Source organism: Phaethon lepturus, unplaced genomic scaffold, assembly GCF_000687285.1.
Source record: "Phaethon lepturus isolate BGI_N335 unplaced genomic scaffold, ASM68728v1 scaffold15741, whole genome shotgun sequence".
Classification (NCBI taxonomy): Eukaryota; Metazoa; Chordata; class Aves; order Phaethontiformes; family Phaethontidae; genus Phaethon; species Phaethon lepturus.
This window is the reverse complement of record NW_010518574.1, coordinates 9,132-31,740: the sequence shown is the minus strand read 5'-3', so window position 1 is coordinate 31,740 and position 22,609 is coordinate 9,132. Positions and strand designations below refer to the sequence as shown.

General features: G+C 38.1%; 1 protein-coding gene across 2 annotated transcripts in view; it reads right to left on the bottom strand.

Annotated features, from left to right (window-relative positions):
• Positions 1–2,172: 2,172 nt before the first annotated feature.
• PPP1CB (protein phosphatase 1, catalytic subunit, beta isozyme) overlaps positions 2,173–22,609 on the bottom strand; it is a 21,002-nt gene continuing 565 nt past the window's right edge. The window contains exons 2-8 of one of the 2 annotated variants that reach the window (XM_010296782.1): positions 17,750–17,780; positions 15,031–15,261; positions 14,577–14,681; positions 9,459–9,530; positions 4,756–4,907; positions 3,141–3,275; positions 2,173–2,515 (exon numbers count right to left, since the gene is read on the bottom strand). In XM_010296782.1, the coding sequence (XP_010295084.1) occupies positions 2,411–2,515; positions 3,141–3,275; positions 4,756–4,907; positions 9,459–9,530; positions 14,577–14,681; positions 15,031–15,261; positions 17,750–17,780 (831 nt within the window). In that variant the 3' untranslated portion in view covers positions 2,173–2,410. Of the gene's footprint in view, positions 2,516–3,140; positions 3,276–4,755; positions 4,908–9,458; positions 9,531–14,576; positions 14,682–15,030; positions 15,262–17,749; positions 17,781–18,599; positions 18,736–22,609 lie in introns of those variants that run through there. The other variant, XM_010296783.1, reaches the window with a different exon arrangement.

Sequence of the window (22,609 nt, the reverse complement as noted above, 5' to 3'; positions counted from 1 at the left end):
TATAGGATGACAAGGTATGTTAGCAGATGTCCCAACTCCCCCGAAGTCAAAACAGCATTCAAGTCCTTTGCAAGTGATTGCTGCTATATAAAAACAGCAATTCTTCAGAATACCATCATCAGATCCGGCTTTCTAGTGCCATAAAATAAACTAAGAATTTCCTATTTCTTTAGGACACATAACAAGGCCTGAAGACTTTATTTTCCTTTTGACACAGCATCTGTAATACAAGCAAGCATGTTAGGTACTCACATAACATACAGCTTTACACCTGGACATTTCATGATACAAAAGACATTGTTCCAGAAACTAAGGAAAAAATGGAAAAGTGTTAATCCAGATGTTTGGTAACATGATGCTTCTTATAATAGACAGTGGCCCTTGATAAACCCCCGCATTTTCAAAACTTGTAAAACTAAACCTCAAGTAAGCAATTTAAACTTAGAACAGGAAGTTACCTTGTCAAACTGAAGTTACTCTCACACAGCTCTCATCACTGACTTTCAAGAACAAGTATTTTTGAGCAATATCAGAAGAAAGCTACTTCTACATTTTGTGCTACATACTGAACTCTGGTGCTTGCTTCAAGGTCAAGTAAATTAAACCATTGTTCAAAACCACAGACCAATCCAATATAAATCAATAACAGATATATGTTATAAGGTAGGTTGTTTGGTTGCTGATTTCTTTAAAAACAAGCTCCACACTTCTTGAGTAACAGTAAGGTATGTTAAAATAACCAGTCAGACTTCATTCAAATGAATTAGACAACTTTTACTAAATGAAAAAAACCTACATTTAAAATATGCATTTAAAACAAAATGGAATTAGAAAAGACTTAAATCCATCTTAAAGAACTTGCTCACTGTGTCAGAAGTCAATATATCTCTCGCATTATATAATGTGCCAATTCATAAAACTAAGTTACCAGAATCCTCAATTTAACATTTTCAAAGACAATACTGAAGTCAAGAGTTTCACGTCTACTGATGCACATTTAGAATGGTATAAATCTGAAGCCTTCCCCCAAAGAATATTACAAATTTGACAATATTCATTAAAAGCTTTTGTAGTTATATCCAATAAGTATTGCATCCTAAAGTATCACAAATCTGTGCCTTTCATTTATCCTACTATAAATTGTGTATCTTCTCTTACCTTGCCATTTGCCAATGTTAACTCTTAAAAAAGAAGGGAACTGAAAGAAATACTGCATAACTCTTGATCATGTACAGAAATTATTGCTACTATAGTTCACTACAAAGCAGAAGTCTATACAAATAGTATATGAAATTTGATCATGAAAATCCAAAGGATATAATCTTTAGTGACATAAGCCTTATAATCATGTTGGACATTCATATAGCATTTTCAGCTCACCACTCGTCAGCTAGCCTATTGTCCATGGATGAACATCCATTTAAACACACCCTTTTATGAAAAAGAATGTCAGATTTCAAAGGCTTAACAAATAAGGATCTTCATGTTCTGTGGAACTATGTAAGATGAATTTTGATGCAGGTAGGGAGTTACCTGGAAGCTAAGCATGCCAAAGGTGTTTCATGCTAATAAAACTAAAGCCAAGGTACCACATAATCAAGTTACCAACTAATAGGAAAAATCATTTTTGTCCTATCTAAATTAAATGAAGTGCCATAGCACAGTGTGTAATGTCAATAATTTAAAAGAGTGTAGTGCACAAATTCATTGTGTGGCAGTTTAAGCTAAAAAGTCAAGACAGTTTTTTCTGTCTCAATATATGTTGGCTGTCAAGCTGTCCAGTCTGGGCATTTTGGACTTAGTTTGCCTTTTAATCACTACCATACTATAAACTTTGCATTATAGTGGGGGACACATTTGGGTGGCATTTTTATGAACAACAGGGGACTAGGGGGAGGATAAGAGATCAATGGCTGTTCGAAAACACCCCTTCCTTACTTCAATTTCAAAGAGAGAGCTGGGAAATAAGACTAGATACCATATTCGCATCATTCTAGCTACAAAATAACCAAAGTAAAAGCAATCAAGCAACAATAAGACCACATTACACAAATGGAACATCATGCTCTCATCTGGTTTAACTATTACATCAAGTTTTAACTGGGATGTTGGTCAACTTTAAAAACCGTGGTAAATGTGAATATGTAGTTGCAATAGTTTTTTTCTAATACTTTTTTTACTCTATGCTGGATATTAGAACTTGGAGCTATACTTGTTACAATACAGTGTCGCACATCTTTCTACTAGAAAAAATTAATAAAGATCCTTTACCCGTCTCTTTAAGTTAAACGTGTGACATCATAAAGGGTGTCAAATGGCTGGATGGTTTTACAGTGCACACTTATTATATACTGTAATATGGAGTTTTGTCCTTGACAGATCTGATGGTGTTTCTATATTATTCCTTTCTTCACCTCTTCTTCGGTGGATTAGCTGTGCGAGGTGGAGTGACTGGACGCCCAGAATTCAGTCCACCATACTGGTACTTGGCTTTCTTTTCAGATGGTTTCAATATCTTAGAGAAAATAAAGAAGTTCTTTTGAGTCAGTGACAGCTAAGAACATTTCAAATACTGTTAAGCCAACATGAAATTTCATTCAGCAGGAACAAGGTGGGGAGGAAGATGGGGCGGGGGGCGAAAACACATCACAATCCTATAAATTTCTTAATCCTACATACAACAGTAATACTACTTCTAAATCCTTCTAGTTCTACCACTACGTTGGGGTGGGAAGGGAAAAAGAAAAGGGGCCGAAAACATGTCCAAGAAAGAGTAAGGATTAAAATCTTATCGGAGTAACCACACTGAAAGGGTGCCAATAGTCCATTAGTCTGCATAATTAGGTACTCTGATGACTAGGTATGACTAAAAAGAATCACCCAATCAGATTTTGAAATTAGCATCTGAATAGAGGGAATAACTTAATATGCAAGAGTTTGAAAAACAGCAAATCCCACAGTTCTCTGTGGACCATTCGGACTGCAAACTAACTATTCTTCAAACAGTAGCCTGCTGTGGCGGTCCTTTCTGTACTCAGGTAGATTACCCTAGACTCAGCATAACCACATTAACAAGCAGATTCACTCAGTCCATATAGCCCAACACCTAAAGTAATACTTAATGTACAAATACATCATACCTGAAAGGAACACATCAGAGTTTCATCCACACTCATCATGCCTCCTGCATTGTCGAACTCTCCACAATAATTTGGAGCTGAGAATAGGGTGACCAACTGCCGTTTAGCAAAGAATTCATATCCATCTTCAACCACCTGTCAACACCAGAGAAATCGATACAGCTCACATAAGATAAATTTTGAAGAAAGAAGCCAGTCTTGAGGCAAACAGGACTTAAAGAGATGACAAGAACTCATCAAAAAGGTATTTTATGTCTTGGCTTTCAGACAGGACAGGTTCAGTCATTTTGTCTTATCTGGACACTGAATGCCAAATCTACAGGCAGCTAACCTATCTGACATTTCTGATGTTAAATATGCATCAGCTTGGCTGTTCAATATTTGCATACTTGAAGTCCAATTATGCACTGCCAGTTTAAGGATTCCCAGCATTTTATGATTTATACATAGAATTTGGATGTTTGACCTATTAGAGTTCAGAGCCCACAAGGTCTGGATACCATCTTCATTGCAACTGTAACTGTTAAGTTTCACTTACACTGGTGTTGATCGCACAAACCTCAAGTGTAGGCTTTTTTATAATTTTGATGCTCTAAAAGTAAAGTGGTTCTGCCATATTTTGTCTATGAGCATAATTCATCTTTAGAATAGTGCAAGTAGTATGATGCATCAGTTAAGGATGTTCCCTCTTCCCCAAAATAGAAACCTCATGTTATAATGTAGTAAAACTAGTGCTCACTTTGGTCCAATCACCAATCATCTTAATATCCATCCCACACACTGACTAATCTTCTCTAATGTTTTAGCAGTAAAATTGCAAGGAGAAATATTTAAAGTCTTCTGATACTAGATCCAAGCCTAACAGTGAGACAGAATAAAAAGCACATTTTTGTTTCACAGCAGGAGAGAGCTTTTAAAATCAACTAAATAATGAAACTGAAATGTTATACAGGAAATTGAATCCTGATGTCCACCTAACTAGGACACTTGCTTAAAGTATCTTAGTAAGAACTGCAAAAAAGTGTAAAGATTGACAATGCCAAAAATAACCTTGCTTTCTGCCGTTTCAGAAAGCCAAACAGTCTGTGCCGAAGTACTCTAGATAGCTGAACCAAAATGAAAGAAACAGTGAAAGCTTTTATATATGGACCTGTTTGTAGAAACATTTAAAATTCTTCTTCAAAATTCAAAATGTAATACTTCCACGAAGTGAAGCAGAGATAGTTTAACCTACTACCAGAGAACTGACTACTACTGAAATGGAAGAACTCTGAAACTTCAGTGCAATTCTTGAATTCAAGACACTTTGCCACTTTAAACGTGGACACTTTACCTCTAATGTTCATATACAACAGACTAACAGCAAACAGACAATACAAAGGAAAGATCAATACGGAAATCTAGTGTTAGTATTTTACTTCACTGACATTAGACACTCATTTCAATATATGTCAATAGAAGGACACAGCCATATAGTCCCTTTATTAGGAAGATTTTTTTTTCCCCTAAAAGTAACACAGTGCAAAGTAGGTTCGAAATATATCCTACTGATAAGCAGCAAAGAGGCAGAAAGTCTAGAAGAGGTTTTAAGAAGGAACAGCAGTATAATTCATACCTGGTGAGCTCGACAGATCAAATCCAGATCATGACGATTCAGAAATTTACTGACCACATCAGCACCAAAAGTGAAAGAGACCCCACGATCATTTTCACCCCAACCTTGCACATCTTTGTCTGGGTCAGACCACAGCAGGTCACACAGCAAGCCTTTGAGAGATAATACAAGTGAAGATGCTAGTCTTAAGAGGTATCATTCTATAATGTAAAATAGTTGTATTGTAATTACCAGAGCAGCTCTCCTAAAGAAAATAAGCCTTAGCAACAAATACAGCAATACTTAAACTGCAACTCAGACAAAAGATACGGTCTGTGTAAGTCTGGACATTTCTGCCCCTCCTCAATAATACCGTGAGATGAAACAAGTCAGAAGCAAATAGTTCTCTGAAACAGTATTTAATTGTAATACTCAGAATGTTTACAGCAAGCATTTGAGGAGTTTAAAAATAGTGCAGTGGGTGCATTTTAAATGGCAACCATCGATTTCACAACTCACCAAGAAAGCCTAGTTTGAAAGGTGCAGTAGATTTTAAAACCCTATGCAAGGTCAGTCACAAATACAGCAAATAAACTTGTACCACAAGCTTCCAAACATGGAACAGTTTTGATTCTTACCTTTCTTACCATATGTGAAGGACCTTACGAGACCACATCAAAATTTAACATGGCAATATTCTGATACGTTGTTTCAGGTAGCACTTTCAGTTTGCTTAGACTACTGTTGACTTTTCAAAAAGCCTCATGCCAACCAGTCTGGAATCTAAATTAGAACAATAAACCTCTCTGGTGTTTTAGTACTGGTCAAGATCTTCTTTCTGCTGCCAACAAAAGGTCAGCCAACTCTGGAGTTCACACTGGGTACTAAAAAAAAAATTCTCTAGGTCAACTGCAACACCTTGATACATAGAACTTTCGAAGTGTTTTCACATGGGAAAGCAGGTCAATTAATCTACAACACAAATAAAACAAAGCATTTGAAATTTATTTCATAGTTTTCCATGAAATTGTACTTTTTTTACTTGTGTTGACTAACCCTTAAGCATTTAAATACTTAAGAGCATTTTTTCACAATCTGAAAGAGATGCCAGCAGGCTCCTTGATCTGGCACTCAGAAATTTGATTTACAATCATGTCTGGGTATTTGCAAAATAAATATCGAAGACATTACTTCTTAAATAACAGATCCTTCAAGCTGTAATCAAGCAAAACTAGTACCTGAAACCTATTGTGCAACTAGAGCATTTTGTATTTACATACAGCTATCAAATGGTCTCTGGTGCCAGTCAGTTTTATTTGCTTTTAGAAGACTGAGAAAAGAGCAAGCACAACTGCATTTTCGAAAAAGTGTATCTCTTGAAATAAACTACTGAATACTGACAGCGTATGACAAACTTACTCCACTGAAATTTAGTTCTATATCGAATAACATGTTTTTCAAAACATAATAGTTGCACTGCAATTCCTAATGAACTTCCAACACGTGACAGAAGCTGCTTATCTCAGCTGCTCAGGAAGCACTTCCTCTTCTGTTCTCTCCCCAAAAATCAAACAATCTTTAGGGTTATACACAGCAATAGGCAAATCTGTCCTATAATCTTTAGCAGTGGTGTAATAGAACCTTGCAACAAGTTTGTCTAAACTAAACTACGCTGCCCAAGTAGGTTTATATCTTAACATGCAACATTTATCACTACAATAGCTTAGGTTGACTAGGAGCATACCATAACACAGCTTATATGAGACATTCAAGATTAAACAAAAGGCACTGCAAGTTTCCTAATAAACAAATGGTTGGCAATGCTGACCAAAACACATCATTTATATCTTGGCCTCACAAAATGCAAATACTTCAACAGTTACCAAAGGCATGTTATTTAAGCTGTAATACAGAGTCAGATTTGAGCAAACAGCTTCCAAATCCCATAAAAATGCCACCAAAAAAAGAGGTCTTTAAATTGCAGTTGAGGTTGAAAAGGCTTTTTTCATCAGGCTAGAAGAAACCATCATGATGATCTAATCTTCTCAGCACAAGCCACACAAATATCTACCAAGAATTTCTGTATCAACACAGACATTCACCAAGTGACACCCCTCCACGAAGGGATAGCTTTTAAAGACCTGTAACACTTTCACAGAGTGAGACCACTTCAGTTTATTTTTCTTTTTTTTTTACACAAGATTTACTTCCATTCTGTAATATCAGTTGCCTTACACAGGACCGAAAGGCCAAGAACTTCTATATCACTGTACCAGATGCATATATGCCTCTGATGTGACATTCCATCTTACCTCTGCTGGTAAACATCCGGCTATTGCTTCTGAAAGGAAAATTAAGACTGCAAACCACTCCATAGATCAAAAGCCTTTTTAAAAAATCTCTATACTTATTTTTTCAGAGGTACTAAGAATACATATGATTTCAGTGGAATGTCCATAGAAACCAGAACTATTGAAGTGGGGTGGCTCAAGAAGTAGTATTAGCCTGTTGAATTGAACTACCTTTTCTGAGAGCTCTGATACATGAGATTGACTTGTTTGTACTGACATTTATTTGGTCATGCATTGAGTGAATTGTAAGTAGAATAAAAGGAAGAACAATGTAGGAATTTATACTACAGAAACACTCATTTACCAGTCTAGTAATGCTTCTCAGTGTCAAGTGTGTATATACCAGCTTGCACAGAAATGTTGTTGTTTAACAGACAGTAGACATTAATATTAGTCCCTGAATTACTCCTATGTATCAGCACTGAGTAACATTAGAGGAAGTAGAATTCTTTTATTCCAAGGTTTAACTGTAATTGTAATTGGTGTTTCAAAAAAAAAAAGGTTTAGACATGGTATCTCTGAAAGTTAATTTCAGACCACTGTTGAAATCAACACTTTAAAAAAATATACCTAAAGTCTTGGCAGTCTTTTCAATCCACTAGTAACAAATTTGGAATAAATGGGATACTGAGGAAGATGATTAAAATGATTCAAAAGAATACTGTACAGAAAGCACTGGCAATTTGCATCCAACATCTATATACCGTATTGGGTTTGCATGGCAATGTTTTGGTAGCAGGGGGCTGCAGGGGTGGCTTCTGTAAGAAGCTGCTAGAAGCTTCCCCTATGTCCAATAGAGCCAATGCCAGCCAGCTCCAAGAGGGACCTAGCACTAGCCAGGGCCAAGGCCATCAGCAATGGTGGTAGCATCTTTGGGATAACATAGTTAAGAAAGGGGAAAAAACAGCACAGCAATTGCAGCCAGAGAGGCATGAGAATATGAGAGAGAAAACTCTGCAGACACCAAGGTCAGTGAAGAAGGAGGGGGAGGAGGTGCTCCAGTTACAGGAGCAGAGGTTCCCCTGCAGCCTGTGGTAAAGACGATGTTGAAGCAGGCTGTCCCCCTGCAGCCCATGGAGCTGCACACTGGAACAGATCTCCACCTGCAGCCCATGGAGGACCCCATGCTGGAGCAGGTGGATGCCCAAAGAGCGCTGTGACCCTGTGGGAAGCCCACGCTGGAGCAGGCTCCTGGCAGGACCCATGGAGAGAGGAGCCCATGTTAGAGCAGGTTTGCTGGCAAGACTTGTGACCCCATGGGGGACCCACGCTGGAACAGTCTCTTCCTGAAGGACTGCACCCTGTGCAAGGGACCCAGACTGGAGCAGTTCATGAAGAACTGCAGCCTGTGGGAAGGACTCACATTGCAGAAGTTTGTGGAGGACTCTCCCCTGTGGGAGGGACTCTACACTGGAGCAGAAGAGTGTGAGGAGTCCTTGCCCTGTGGAAGAAGGAGCAGCAGCAGCAAAGTGTGATGAATTGACCACAACCCTCATTCCCTGTCCCCCTGCACCACTCAGGGGGAGGAGGTAGAGAAAATTAGGAGTGAAGTTGAGCCCGGTAAGAAGGCAGGGGTGGGGGGAAAGCATTTCAAGATTTGGTTTTATTTCTCATTACCCTACTCTGATTTGATTAGTAATAAATTAAACTCATTCCCCCGAGTTGAGACTGTTTTGCCCGTAACAGTAATTGCCAAATGATCTCTCCCTGCCCTTGTATTGACCCACAAGCCTTTTGTTATATTTTCTCTCCCCTGTCCAGCTGAGAAGTGATAGAGCAGCTTTGCTGGGCATGTGGCACCCAGCCAGTGTCAATCCACCACATACGCAAAGTATTAATGTATTAGCAGAAGAAAATTTCAGGACTAGCACATTGATACAAGCGACTGAAATCCCAACTGCAGTGAAGTAGGAGCTATGCTTTACAAATTTAAAGAGGACAGACACATGGCTCCAAGTAGGAAGAAGCCCAAATACTTTAAATAATACTCACCAAGCTTTACACAGTTACATTCTTTGATAGACTAACAGGTTTGGGGGCCCCTAACCAAGGCAAGAAAAAGATCTAGATGTTTAGTTTTGTTTGATCTTCTATTAGATTTCTAAGTTTGTTTTAAGGCAAACTCATGGATAATGTATCCAAACTTGGATAATGTATCCTTTGCTATGACAAGCAATAACAAGGTGGGCAATAGCCTCTAACATATCTGATAACTCAGCTATCGTGAAGAACAGAATTCATGCCCTGCACAGACATCAAGGAACACCGTACTGTCAACAGAGGTGGTGTTAAGTCACTGCATCACCTGTACCGAAATTGATTAAATCTGTTTCATCATTAAGACCTGTGTACAGTAAATACCATGTCACTCACCTGTGTCAGGAACATCTGTAGGTCTCATAATTCTCCGGATCTGCTCCATTGACTGGAGATCTGGAGACAGTCCTGTAAGTACAAGAAAACAAATAACTTATCTATGTATTTTACCTGTAAAATGGGTTCCAAAGAACACACAATTAGAGGTTCAAAGTCACAGAGCAACCATTGTTTCCACTGTAATATAAACAAAGGACAGTTTGCTGTAAGACAATTAACTCCCTGAACAGAGGGACAGAGAAAAACCCAAGTGAAATTAGCATAGGGTTTTAATTGTTTTCCTACCATCCTTTTAGCCAGCACAGAACTCTGCAGATAAGTATGTTCTCTTAAACAGCTTACGAGAGAACCTGTGAAGCATAGCATTCCCATTATCTAATATAATTAAACTGGATGCAGATGACCTTCTTTACAATCACCTTACTTTGTAAATCTGAAGGAAAATCCCCTACGCATCTTTAAAAGATCACAAGCCAGTCATACCTGCAAGGCTGCTTTGAAATCATAATTCACATCACTGTATTTCAGTGTTTTACCACAGATCAGCTGACCAGCAGTTCCTGGATGCTGTAAACAAATTACTAGACTATGCAACTGCAATAAATAAGGAGCACAGAGGTAGTCACCTGCTACAGCTCAGCTGCTTAGTCATTTATAAAACCATAGTACCTTGATTACATAATTTATCACAATGACACAGCTCTTTTTTTGTAAAATTTTGCCATATTAACACATAATTACAGCCAAAGCATGGGATTCCAAAGCCACCCTTTGAACAGTTTAAGTACACACTCTAGGGCTTTTCTACTGGAGGCATACAGGCACGAAAAGGCCTACTAGATGCTTTCATGTCCTTAAATATGGGTCCTAAAGTGACTTAAATGACTTAGGCCAAGATTACCTAAATAAAAGAGTTGCAAATTTGGAAATAGAGCATGAAGACCTAATTTGTGATGAAACGCATTTCATATTAACCCATTTGACTGAGTCCAGAACTTTGAACACTACAGAAGACCTGCCACTGGAAAGCAGTCACTGTGCAAAATAATCTCAGCTGGCATCACAATTTGCACAGTGGCAATGTACATGTTACAGGAACAATGACTCCAATGTATTTGATATAAAGACTTGAGGAACTTTTATTCAAGTATTAAGATTTTAGATTATTTTTGTCAAAGCGGCATTATGAGAAAAGCCTTCTAAACTCATCAGCTTGTTAAAGCTGTCTTCACGATACTATCTTGAGGTTGTGAAGGATGGTAGAAATCCTACATTAAACAGAATTGACTAAAACTCCTTTGATATGTTACTTATACAATAATACAGGGATTCTAATACAAATTCATGTAGATAATCAACGTTTAAACTTTGACCAACCTACCTCTTCCCCTTTCCCAGAACTGATTTATTTGCATGCAGATTACACTAGCACAAAGGCATGTGGATCCTACTGATTCTACTCAGCACCACACTGAGATAGTAATAGACAGTTTCAGTGAAATAAGCACCACCAGTCTGTGACCTTCTGTGAGGTTACATCTCCCACCATATCAAGTTGCACCCAAAACATGCAGTTCTTTGAAAGGAAGTGTTATTACAAACCATGCCTCAACCCTGTAGCTGTTAATTTTTGTGCTATTTTACACCACTGTAAAATAGCAAAACCCCACAAAACTGCCTGCGTGTTTGTAGACCTCTTTGTAACCACCCAAGAGGTCTTTTCCCCTGCGCAAAAAGAAATGGCTCACGTCCCAAATTCAGGTCTACAAAAGTTGTAGATGATCAGCATTAAATGAAGGAAATAAGAATGCAAACACAAAACAAATACTAAAGCTCACTGTCAGGCTGCTGCCACTACAGCGATTGCTGCAGCCTACTGTGCACTGAAAGACAACTGAAAAGTACACAATTGAATTAAGTTGTCTTGTCACATAATGACAGCTAAGCACAGAAAAAGTATCTTTCAGTATACTGTCTTCTTAAAGTGTAAGAGCACCCCTTTCCTAAGGGAAAACAGAAAGTTAATTGTCATTACTTCTGGCACTCATCAAATCCAGGCTCTAGATTTCAACCACTCCCTGATCAGGGACAATTGGTAAAGTTAAGAGTGAAGGTTACTTATTTCTGTAGCGTAATCCAGGAAGCTCCTCAGGTCTCACTGGACACTACGTAAGATCATCAAGTAGACTTCACCTTCAACATACATTTCATTGTCATTAATGTCACAAGAAAAAAATAGCATTCCAGAGCTTGAAAATATTATGTAAATCTAGTATTCTACTAAACTAACATGACTCCCATCTCAAGAGTTTAAATCCAATGTGATAAGACCCACGTGCTCCATCAACATGACACTACAACATGGCCTTAATTTATAGAAACTTGGAAGTAATCACATAAGGTCTCTAAAGGCTTAGAACTAGAGAGTGGTGTCATAGATAAGAGGACAATACTGTATAGAATACAAAGCAGAGCAAAAGGGAGAAGTTGGGGAATGGTTATGGAATAAGCTTTAATGAAGTAAGATAAAGAGCAAAGACAGAAGGAAGTCAAGAGGACAGCCTTAAGAAAAGGCCAAAATACATCTTGTGTGAGCAATGTGAGACAGACCGGGAAGAGAGAGGGAGGTGACGAGAAGGATACAATGAAAGATCCTTTCAGCAGTGTGAACATTTGGACACAGGGATGGCAAGACAGGTTTGATTTATATTGTGAGATAGAGATGTCAAAACAGCAGATGCTCAAAGAAGTGTAGGTAAAAAAGCTGACTTGGGATTTCGTTGATAGCCTACTGGGGTAAGTTAGGTGCCTTTTGTTTTACTATGTTATGCGGTTTTGCAAAGTTTTATTATATATCCCAGAGGACAATATTTTTAAAATAAACTATGCAAAAATGCGCAATATAGTAAAAAAGGCACCTACCTTATATCTACATTCTAGCTTCAACCTCCAGCAGAGATGAATTGTTTGTGTTGCTGCCTCAGTGATTATTACAGTAGTAACATCATGAAAAGGCGTTGAAAGTCCATGACTTCATGGGATCTGGAATGCAGTTTGGACAGGATTGGAGAAGAGCAGAAAAAGGGAAAAAAAACTTATTTATGTGCTGAATGACCACTTTCATTTATTAGAAGCACACAGCACATTTAGTAATCTTTTTACTTTATTTCACAGTGGATCAGTTCAGTGATAGTAATTTCAGTTACAGATGATGCCTGTACAAGTTTAAAGGACAATTAGCATTCAATAAAGAAATATTGCTTTTCATAAGAGGATCCTTAAGCATACTATGCACAAAATAAAAGTTTTCCTTCTTGATTAACAAGAGGTTGATCTGCCCAATATATTTATAATAAAGCTTTAAATCTTTTTTCTTGAAAAATAGCTTTCTAAGCTTCCTGCTCATAACTTGGGTCTCAACTGCATATATACACAAAACTATCAGTTTTGCCCTAGAACATAGCATTCTACCTGCTAAGCTTCCTTGATTACCTTCTACCAACCACCTAAGCGTTAATTGCTTGCCTGAAACACCACAGTATTTTGTCACCATTCATTCTCTACTGTTTCCCAAAGAAAACAAAATTCAAGAAAGTATAATGATAGTAAAAGAATAATTCCTTCATCAGCTTTATTGGAAACAAACTTATTACATTGTTTCAGACACTGATAATTGTATACCTTGGTGCAGAAGTAGTTTTAGATCTCAATTTTAAGAATGTGAGATACAGCTTTTAAGATAGGTACCAGTTCTTAAAAAAGAAAAAAAAACCAAAACACCACACCACAGTGATTGAGAATGAGATGAAAAGATGATCTGTGAGAAAACAAGTACTTTCTCCAACATGTCAATGCTACCTGGAGACTGGCAGACTCAACTGTCTATCATTGCATTAATTCTGTATTTACAGAGGCAGAACAATACCTGAGAGCATATTATGCATAAGATTCTGATAGCTTATACTAGCAGGCACTGAAGGCAGAAGCTTGCAATACAAGATGTAGGAAGAGCCAGGATTGTATTTACAGCACATTCCATATAGGCAGAGCTCTTGCAGAGATACCTGTAATTAATAAAGGCAGGATGGCAGCTGTCAATACAACCTCACAAAGTCTGGAAGAGTCTGCTCAGGTGCATGCTCTTTCTAATTCCAAATGGAGCTGTTCAGTCAAACTAGAGGTTTCTGCAGTGCTCTCACTTCCACTAATCTCTAATTATCTCACTGACAATGCAGATGCAACACCTACCAGACCATCTCTGGATCACTCAGTGCAAGGCATCAAGTTGCTCAGTAATTAAGGTAGCTGCAAAGACAGCTGCAAAAAGGCAGGATGGCTCTTAGTACAAGTAATTTGAAATTGTCAGTTGTTTGAGTTCTTGTGATTCTAAAAGGTCCTGAAAACCCATAAGCATCATTGCCTGGAAAAGCATAGGGAATCCTGTTAAAGAACAGTGCCCAACTAAGTTCCAATATTCAGAAGTCGCAGGCCTCAGTTGGATCAACACCAAACACTTTCTTGTCTACAAGAACAGGCCAGCACTGGGACAGGTGCCCATAGAATGTAGGTTTTCTAATAGCACAGGTTTTATGGAGTCAGCCATGGCTGACTTGCTCTAATGTTAACAAATGTCTGTCTTCAAGCAGCAGGCTTGACTGTGTGACCTCAGAGGTCCCTTCCACCAACATCTTATGAAATCAGCTGAAGAGGCCAAGACTATAGAGATGGGGTTACTTGTGAAAGTTATTCTTTCACTTCACTGCTAGGGATGCCAATGTTAGCTAAGGCTGCGCTGATAGATGGTAACAGCAAGTCACGTGGCAAATTAGGCAAGAATTCTAGCATTCAATATGCTTCAGAGAGGGACATACCGATGGGAATACTTATAGATGCACTTGCCTCAGGCACAGAGGGCCACGTGTATCAGGTAAGAATGACACCTGTCTGCTGCCAGGTGCACAGAAAAGCACAAGGCATAACAGCAACCTTTACAGACAATATAAGGTTTAAACGTCTCCAGCTAAATACCAGGTACACACATCCACACTCCATTTGGTATAGCATTAACCCAAAGATCAGTTTAGATACAGCCTTTTAAAGCAGTCATCCGCTCACCTCCGTGACAACAGAAGATCTTCTCATCCACAATGGCGGCAATAGGCAGACAGTTAAAACAGTCTGTGAAGGTCTTCCACAGCTTAATGTTAAATCTCCGCTTGCCTACAAGAATAGTTTGGGACATTAGGAAGAGAAGGCTGTTTTCTTAAAGTCAACCTGCAATACATATCACAACCCAACCAAAAACATTAGCAAATGTCTTCACAGGGCTTTACTGCTGTGAGTGTACTTAGGTTTCAGTCTCCTGCAACAGCATTTCAAGGACAGCAGGAGAACAAATAATAATTCTCTAGAGTGACTTTAACCTTGGTTTGAAATGTACTTTCAGAAAGTTTCAAAGAAGGTTCACAGAACATTGAAATCCTTGCAGTACAAGAGTCACTACTAGAAGTGTCTCCAAAACACAGTATTAGTCTGTAACAGTCTTTCAAGAGAAATAGGTTTTGCTTACATTCATCATAGAATCCATAGATCCGATTGATGCTAGCACACTCATGATTTCCTCTTAAGAGAAAGAAGTTTTCCGGGTACTTGATTTTATATGCCAGTAACAGGCAAATTGTTTCCAGAGACTGTTTGCCTCTGTCTACATAGTCTCCAAGGAAAAGATAATTAGCTTCCGGTGGGAATCCTCCATATTCAAATAATCGAAGCAAGTCTGTATACTGACCATGAATATCACCTGAGTAAGAAAAGGTTCACTGCGGATTAGTGCAACAACATATAAAGAGTACACAAATCAAGTACTTAAGTCAACTAAACACTTTTTATTAATTGATCTTAAAAAAAGAATTAATATCTCCTTTAAAATCAGACTAGCAATAGGTTAAGAGAAAGGTGAGAACCATGTTAATATTACAAACTGAAGTACTCACTAAATTTAAGTAACTCTCAGTATTTGCAGAACCGCTATGTCAGTTATGAAACCAATCTGAAAACCAAAAGCTACAGAAGTCTTCACAATTAAGCTTAGGCTTTCTAACTAAGCTCTAATTTGTTCAAATTAAAACAAGGTCAGAAAGACAACCTTTATTGAACAGTCACATGGCCAGGAAGCCAATGTATTAAGAAAAAGTCACATTATTTACTGCAAAAACAGATCAGTACGGAATCTAGATAGACTGGAGAGAAACTGATCATTGTGCTGGCAGAGAGCACTTACTTCAAAGGTCAACTGCTTGTCTTCCCATAACACTGCTGTACTAAGATACCCTAACTACTGTGGGATGGGAATCTCCTCCTTTGATGCAATTATTCATATAAAAACAGTACAGAGACTCAAAGAATGCTATCTCTTACAAGATATCCAACCCTGCAGATATATCTTAGGAAAAGTAACTGTCATGTCACTCACACTGCCACCTTTAAGATTAAGCTGGCTTTCCACAAAACAACTCTGGCAATTACAACACCACAACGTATCAGGCTAGCCAAAGTTAACTATCTGTGAGATGCCCGTTAGGTCAAAGACAACACCAAAGCTGCTCTACCATAACTTGTAGAGTACACATGATGTTTCTCAGCTGACTGCAAAATTCATTACTAAAGTGACTGAATGCAAAAAAGCTATGCAAGAAGCCTCCAGTACAAGCTGTATGCTGTTTAAATATAGTACCTCCTGGGCCCACACGCTAAGCATTCCATAAATACATTTTCACTTTTGATGCTTGTCCAGTGGCAAAATCCCAACTTTGTTAAGCACGGTTATTCTCCAGTACATCACTAGCTTCCATGGCCTTAAAAAAGCAAAAAACCCAACACACACATCTCTACAACTTTTTCCATAATCTTAAAAAAGGTTTCTAAACCTGTATGCTCGCCAGTCCATTTCTTAAAGCATACAGTGGTAGGAAGAGTACATAGCTATAGTCCTGTTTACTCTTTCCATGAGAGATGCAATAGTTCCTTCTTTAGGCAGCATTCTTCTGCAACTATTTCTCACTCAGAGAGAAGAATCACTTCTTCATTTTCTTCTAATAATGGGGAACATTATCCACTACCCAATTCCAGACATAACCTGAAGTTTCACTGGCTAAAATAATTTTCATATACATTGCAACAAGAACAATTCCTATTCTACTTGATATTTAGAAATCTCCAGGTCGCAACCAAAAGAAAACATAGAAGACTCCTCAACAAGTCATTGCTATGCTAGGTTTAGTATTCCAGAACTACACTATCAATACACTCCCCAGACTTCACCACCACCAGAACTACCAAACAAACATACTACAGAAAGAGTATTATAATTGTGTTTACTGTCTAGAACTACTTTCAGTTACACACATGAGCCAGAGGGACCAAAGCACCTAGAGGGCAAAGGTACATTTTATAGAAACAATTTTGTAAAGGGACCAAAGCATTTACTATTCCATTCAAGGCACCTGCCATTTTAAAATACAGCTTTGTATGGGCATCAGCTGAATTGAAGTCTACCAGATACAAAGCCTTACAGTTAAAAACCACACCTACTTTAAAATGGACGTTTACATAAGAACATCTTTCATCTTACATCTTGAATGGCTGTGTTTTAATGTAAATGCTTATTTTGAATTGACTTGATTACAAGACAAGATGATCCTATAATGGTTCCTCAGGCATTGCCTGAACACACTAAAATAGTAGTTCAAAGCAGTAGAGCTGCATATTTTGCTTTTGGTGAAAGTGATCATCTCGTTCACTTTTCTCTAAATGCATCTTTGACAATTGCTCTAATATTAAATTTAGATGCACCTGACACTCCCTGATGCTATCACTGTGTTTTGAATCTAATTTAAAAATAACAAATGCCTTATTTAATTGTGCATTTGCTACCCTATTATTGTGCATCTAGCAGTCCTTTCAACTGTCACGATTTAGGCAGATGAGAAACTTTGAGAGAGTCTAGTTATTCTTTGCAGACCTTGACTTATACAAAATCTAAATATTTGAGTTTTCATTTTTTCTTTATCTAGAAATATGATGAGGCTACTGTAGTCTTTTCAGTATAGCATAAACACAACATGGTAAAGCTGGATTTTACCTTCAGATTTATGTCATTAGGCAAGCTGGTCTGGTTTTCCCTCCCCACCCTGCCAAGCAATTAGTCATTTAAAAATTATTTTGCCATTAGGGCCTTTTTTTAAAAAAGGTAATACCGTCTCTTAATGTAAGAAACATTGCTACATTGCCAGGAAGAAGCCTATGAAGAAGCCAATCTATCTTTGAGCATGTTAGTAACAACAAATTCAAAGACCGCTTCAATTTTAATACAGTGGCACTTCAAGATGCTGAAGTCAAGAAACTTTATGCTCTCTAAGACTGTTAACTGCTGTTAACTTGGATAATTACAAGCCAGTATTTACAATACTTTTGTAACATTTTTTAACAAGCTTGCATACCTATTAAGAACAGAACACTTTTCAAGAAGTCTAGCATCTTACAAAGAACACACACATTTTAGTTTTATCCATATTTGACAGGAATAATGATGTTTGTTAAAACTTGCAATAAAGCTCAAGGAATTTATTACATGGTATCTAAGCCTAGTTTAACAGTCTGCATCCAGTTTTATTTTTTCAATTGAAAGACTAACACTTTTTTCAGTGCTCCATTTCACAACATATTAAGATCTTTGTTTTCCTTATGCTTTGAAGAGAGCAACTACAACATTGAACATTCGCTTTTAAAGCAGCTAATTGCTTTTTGAAATAGTGATTGAAGAGCAGCTCTGTGTAAGCAGTCCCTAGGGAAGTACAAGGTACAGTGCAAAAACGGCACTAGATGAGGGCACAAGCAGCTCTTACTGCCAACAGAACTTGCTGCTAAGTAACGGGAGGAACATCAGCAATCAACCAGCTTTTAGCTGCTTTTTCTCGACTTAATCCAACCTAAATTGAAAATTACACTTAAGATCATGAAGCCGTCACTCTAATCCATATCACCGAAGTCACTTGCCTATCTCAGTATGCTTCCAACCCATCTAGCATGCAACTAGATTAAAACACCTACACAAAACACATACATACAAAGTTTACATACCACAAATTTTCAGAGGTGCCTCTAGTTCCAGGAGAATAGGCTGACTAAGAAATATTTCCCGTGATTTTATGCACAAACCCCGAACTTCTGCTTCGGTCATCTGAACGATCTTCCCAGGACGACATCCTCGTACTGAAATGAGATGTTAACAATTGAAGGTAACTATGACACATATACACAGCAATAGATAAGTGCAGATGAACTGTATTTGAAATCTGTATTTAACAAAAAGCTGGCAGCACACTCCAACATATCTACCAAATGTACTGGAATTATGTATTCCAACAAATTCTAAAATTAACCTCTGATTGTAGTAACGTGTGCTTAAAAGTCTGTATGCATTCCTGTTAAATCAAGTTCTTGGAAGAGAACAATTTAAGCCTTGCTTTCATCCCTATTTGGATAAATAGCAACTTCAGAAAGCGTTTAATTTAATAATTACATTATTCTGGAGTATTCACAGTAGACAAAAAAAATCCTGAGAATGGAAATCCTGAAAACACTTTCACATTAGCACAAAATAAACTTCTTCAGGACTGTTGAGTTCAACAGGGCTACCTAAATACAAAGAAAACCAGACACGTTTACACTTTTGGCAGCTGAAATTGTCATATTAGGAACATCACACTAAAAACTACAAATGTTTCATGAAACCTCCGTTCATATGTAATAGCTCTTGAGTTATTGGAACCTTTATGTCCAAAGAAAGACATTCTAATTAGAATGAAACTGAATTCCTAAACCAGTAAGTCAGGTACTCAGACCTATATTTAGTACCAAGTTTTCAAAAGCATTCACATGTCATCACACTCCAACCAACATCTTCTGGCAAGTTTATCTGCAGCTGCTTCTTTCCACAAATATCTCTAATTCCTCTGTCAGAAGCTTTAATGTGTCTTTAATGAGGCAGCAAAATAGAACATGAGTCTGCACTTTAGCTGATCCAGTTCTGTCTTGCTGCTTAGCATAAACCAAACTTCAGAGTTCAAACTAATAAGCCAGAATGTATCAGTGTCTACAACAGGCAAAGAAAGGCAAAGATCCTGTTCTGCCATCTGCTGTAGATGGAAGCAACATTCAGCATTAAACCATGCTAGTACCTACAACGGAAGGTAGTACACAACTTTAGTACTTCAAATGCAAATGCTTTCGAACTCCAACATAGTAAGACGTTTCTTCATAAAAACTTTAGCTATGACTTCAAGGAGGTCTAATAAGATAGATTTGTGAAGAGAATAGCAAAAACTAGTTCTTCACATATAAAATAAGTTCCTGGCTTGCCTGCTTCCCCTCTCGAAAAAAGATTATGCTTGCAATTTTTGTTTTTAATATAACCTCCTCTTTCCTTTTATTTCTGCTTAGCTCCTACAAAACATGCTTTACCAAGGAGATCAGACCAGAGCTCTGAGCAACTTGATTTAGTTGAAGATAACCCTGCTCATTGCAGGGGGGATTGGACTAGATGACCTTTAAAGGTCCCTTCCAACCCAAACCATTCTATGATTATCTACATTGTGCAATGGGGAAAAAAGGATATGAGGGGAAGTTTGTCCTAGTACTACAGTCCAAAATGTTAAGCTCAAAGGCTCTGCTCTGGTTATCACTGCATACTTCTCCCAGTGTAACTGCACATCTGACCATCACAACTATATGCTATGAATTTCTATTTTTTTATTTTTAATAAACATCAGACACACTTGTCAAACTGAGGTTAGGAAGCAGCCACAGGAGTGTGTGAAGAGGCAGAAATGAAGAATGGTTTTCTCAAGCAGGGAAGATGTGACACTAGATCCTGGGACAGCCAGTTTGAGTGCAAAAAATAGCAGGAGGGCTAGTCTATCTACAAAGGAGATAGACTGGAAATGCTTAGTATCCCACAAGAATAAGGCTGTGGCATACAGGACTTCCCTCAGTGAAGCTCTGAATCAGTATCAAGTGATATTTACCATATGGTAAGTCACACTCCTTTTACTAATTTTTCAAACACTCGCATTCTGGTAGCTTATAATGACCCCTTTCATAGACAAGAAACTCAGGTCAATAGGCACAATAAACTGTCATTATACATAAGAAAGTTGTCACCTGAAAGAGCAGAGTCTTAATATCACAATGGCTATCATTCTATTGAAACAATTGTTATATTTTAAACCCATGGCATATAACATCAAGGTTACAGCAAAGAAGCATGCAGCACAACTAGCTTTTCAGTCCCATTTTTCCTCTACAAACTGTGCGTTCTGTTAACCTGTTTTGATAAGCAATGACATTGCCCTCTATATTTAGCTACTTTCATCATGTTTTGCAACACCAGAATTAAGCCATTTCATGTAGATTAAAACTTTCTTAAAAAAGAAAGTGACTTAACTGCACACTTTCTATATCCACTCTAGTTTTGCAACTCAAACCCAGGAAAAGGCCACTGTATACAACATTAATGTTACCATAAGTAGCACCAGATCAACCACAAAGTCCAAAATTGAGAAAGCAGTTCAAGGAGGGCACTAACAATACTTAAAATAACTTTGATCCAACCAATTTTTCCTAGAATGTCAGCCTTTAGCTTCCTTTGAAACTCACAGAGGTTTAAACTCTGAACAATTGCTTTATAGGATTGAGGCTTTAAGTGCTGCTGGATTTTTGCCCTAGAAAACACAGTGAACACGCAGCTCCTGACTTCAAAACTAACTAACTGCCATAGTGCATCCAGTGTCTTGATGTTAGCTCTTTACTTTTTACAGTAGAGCCTTAAATGTTGCAAGCCCTTAACAGAGAAACCAAACAGGGCAGTAACTTACTACCACACTTTGGATTCTCCAGATCAGAGAAGTTTCTAGAACTGTGGCAAGTATGCCACTCTCAGGAGAGAGACACACACCTAATGGTAGCAGTTACTTCCAGACCTTGGGAAGGGTACAAATCTGGGCCACCGCACCTTTGCAAAGGCACCCTCCCCCTCCATCCAGAACAGTGAACAGCTCCACAGAGCAAACATGCAAGCTCAGGTATATTTGCGGGAAGGACTGAAGGAAGTACAAAGTCTGGGCTTTCATGAGGAATAATCATCAGTAATGCAGTTAACAGGAAAGAAGTTTTCTCCCACAATCCCCTGATCATCAATAAGGGTACTACATACTGAAAAAAGAGAAGCTACTCTGACCCTAGAAGCCTCAGCCCTTGGCTGGATTCACAAAGGCACTGAAAGGTTTGCTAAGTAGTTATACAAAACAGCTGTATCATAGCTGTGGTACAGGCACACAAGCCAGGGTAAGTACATCTTTCACCAGCTTACACTACAACTAGAATTTTGTTCAAATTTCCTTAATTCAGTTGAGCACTGTATCAATTCTAAACAAGAACATCTCACTACATTTACTTTTTCAAAAGCCAAGTGTCAAGGGTGGCTGTCAGGACGATGCAGCCAGTCTCTTTTCAGTAGTGCCCAGTGACAGGACGAGGGGCAAAAGGCATAAACTGCAGCACCGGAAGTTCCACCTCAATATGAGGAAAAACTTTACTGTGAGGGTGATTGAGCACTGGAACAAGCTGCTCAGAGAGGTTGTGGAGTCTCCTTCTCTGGAGATCTTCAAAACCCAACTGGACACGTTCCTGTGCAACCTGCCCTAGGCAGGGGGGTTGGATCAGATGATCTTCAGAGGTCCCTTCCAACCCCTACCATTCTGTGATTCTGTGATCCTATGAAATCCCCAAGAACATATTTAAGAGGAAGTTATGACAATGAGATCAAGAGTGTAAGTGATTTTTTTCAGAGTCATTTACAAACTACTATAGCTAACCATTATTAAAACATGCAAGCCATAGCTGCCTGCATTGTAAAATCTGTAGCTCACATAAAGCCTTTAACAGCATTTGGAAAATCATCGTTTTTAGTCGTTGGCATTTACCCAGAGCAGAAACAGCATCTCAACACTAGACATAAATTAATTCTGTTTAATCTAAGACGCAGATGCTGTAAACAAGCTTTGATTTACATAAAAGTCTTCAGTAAGGAC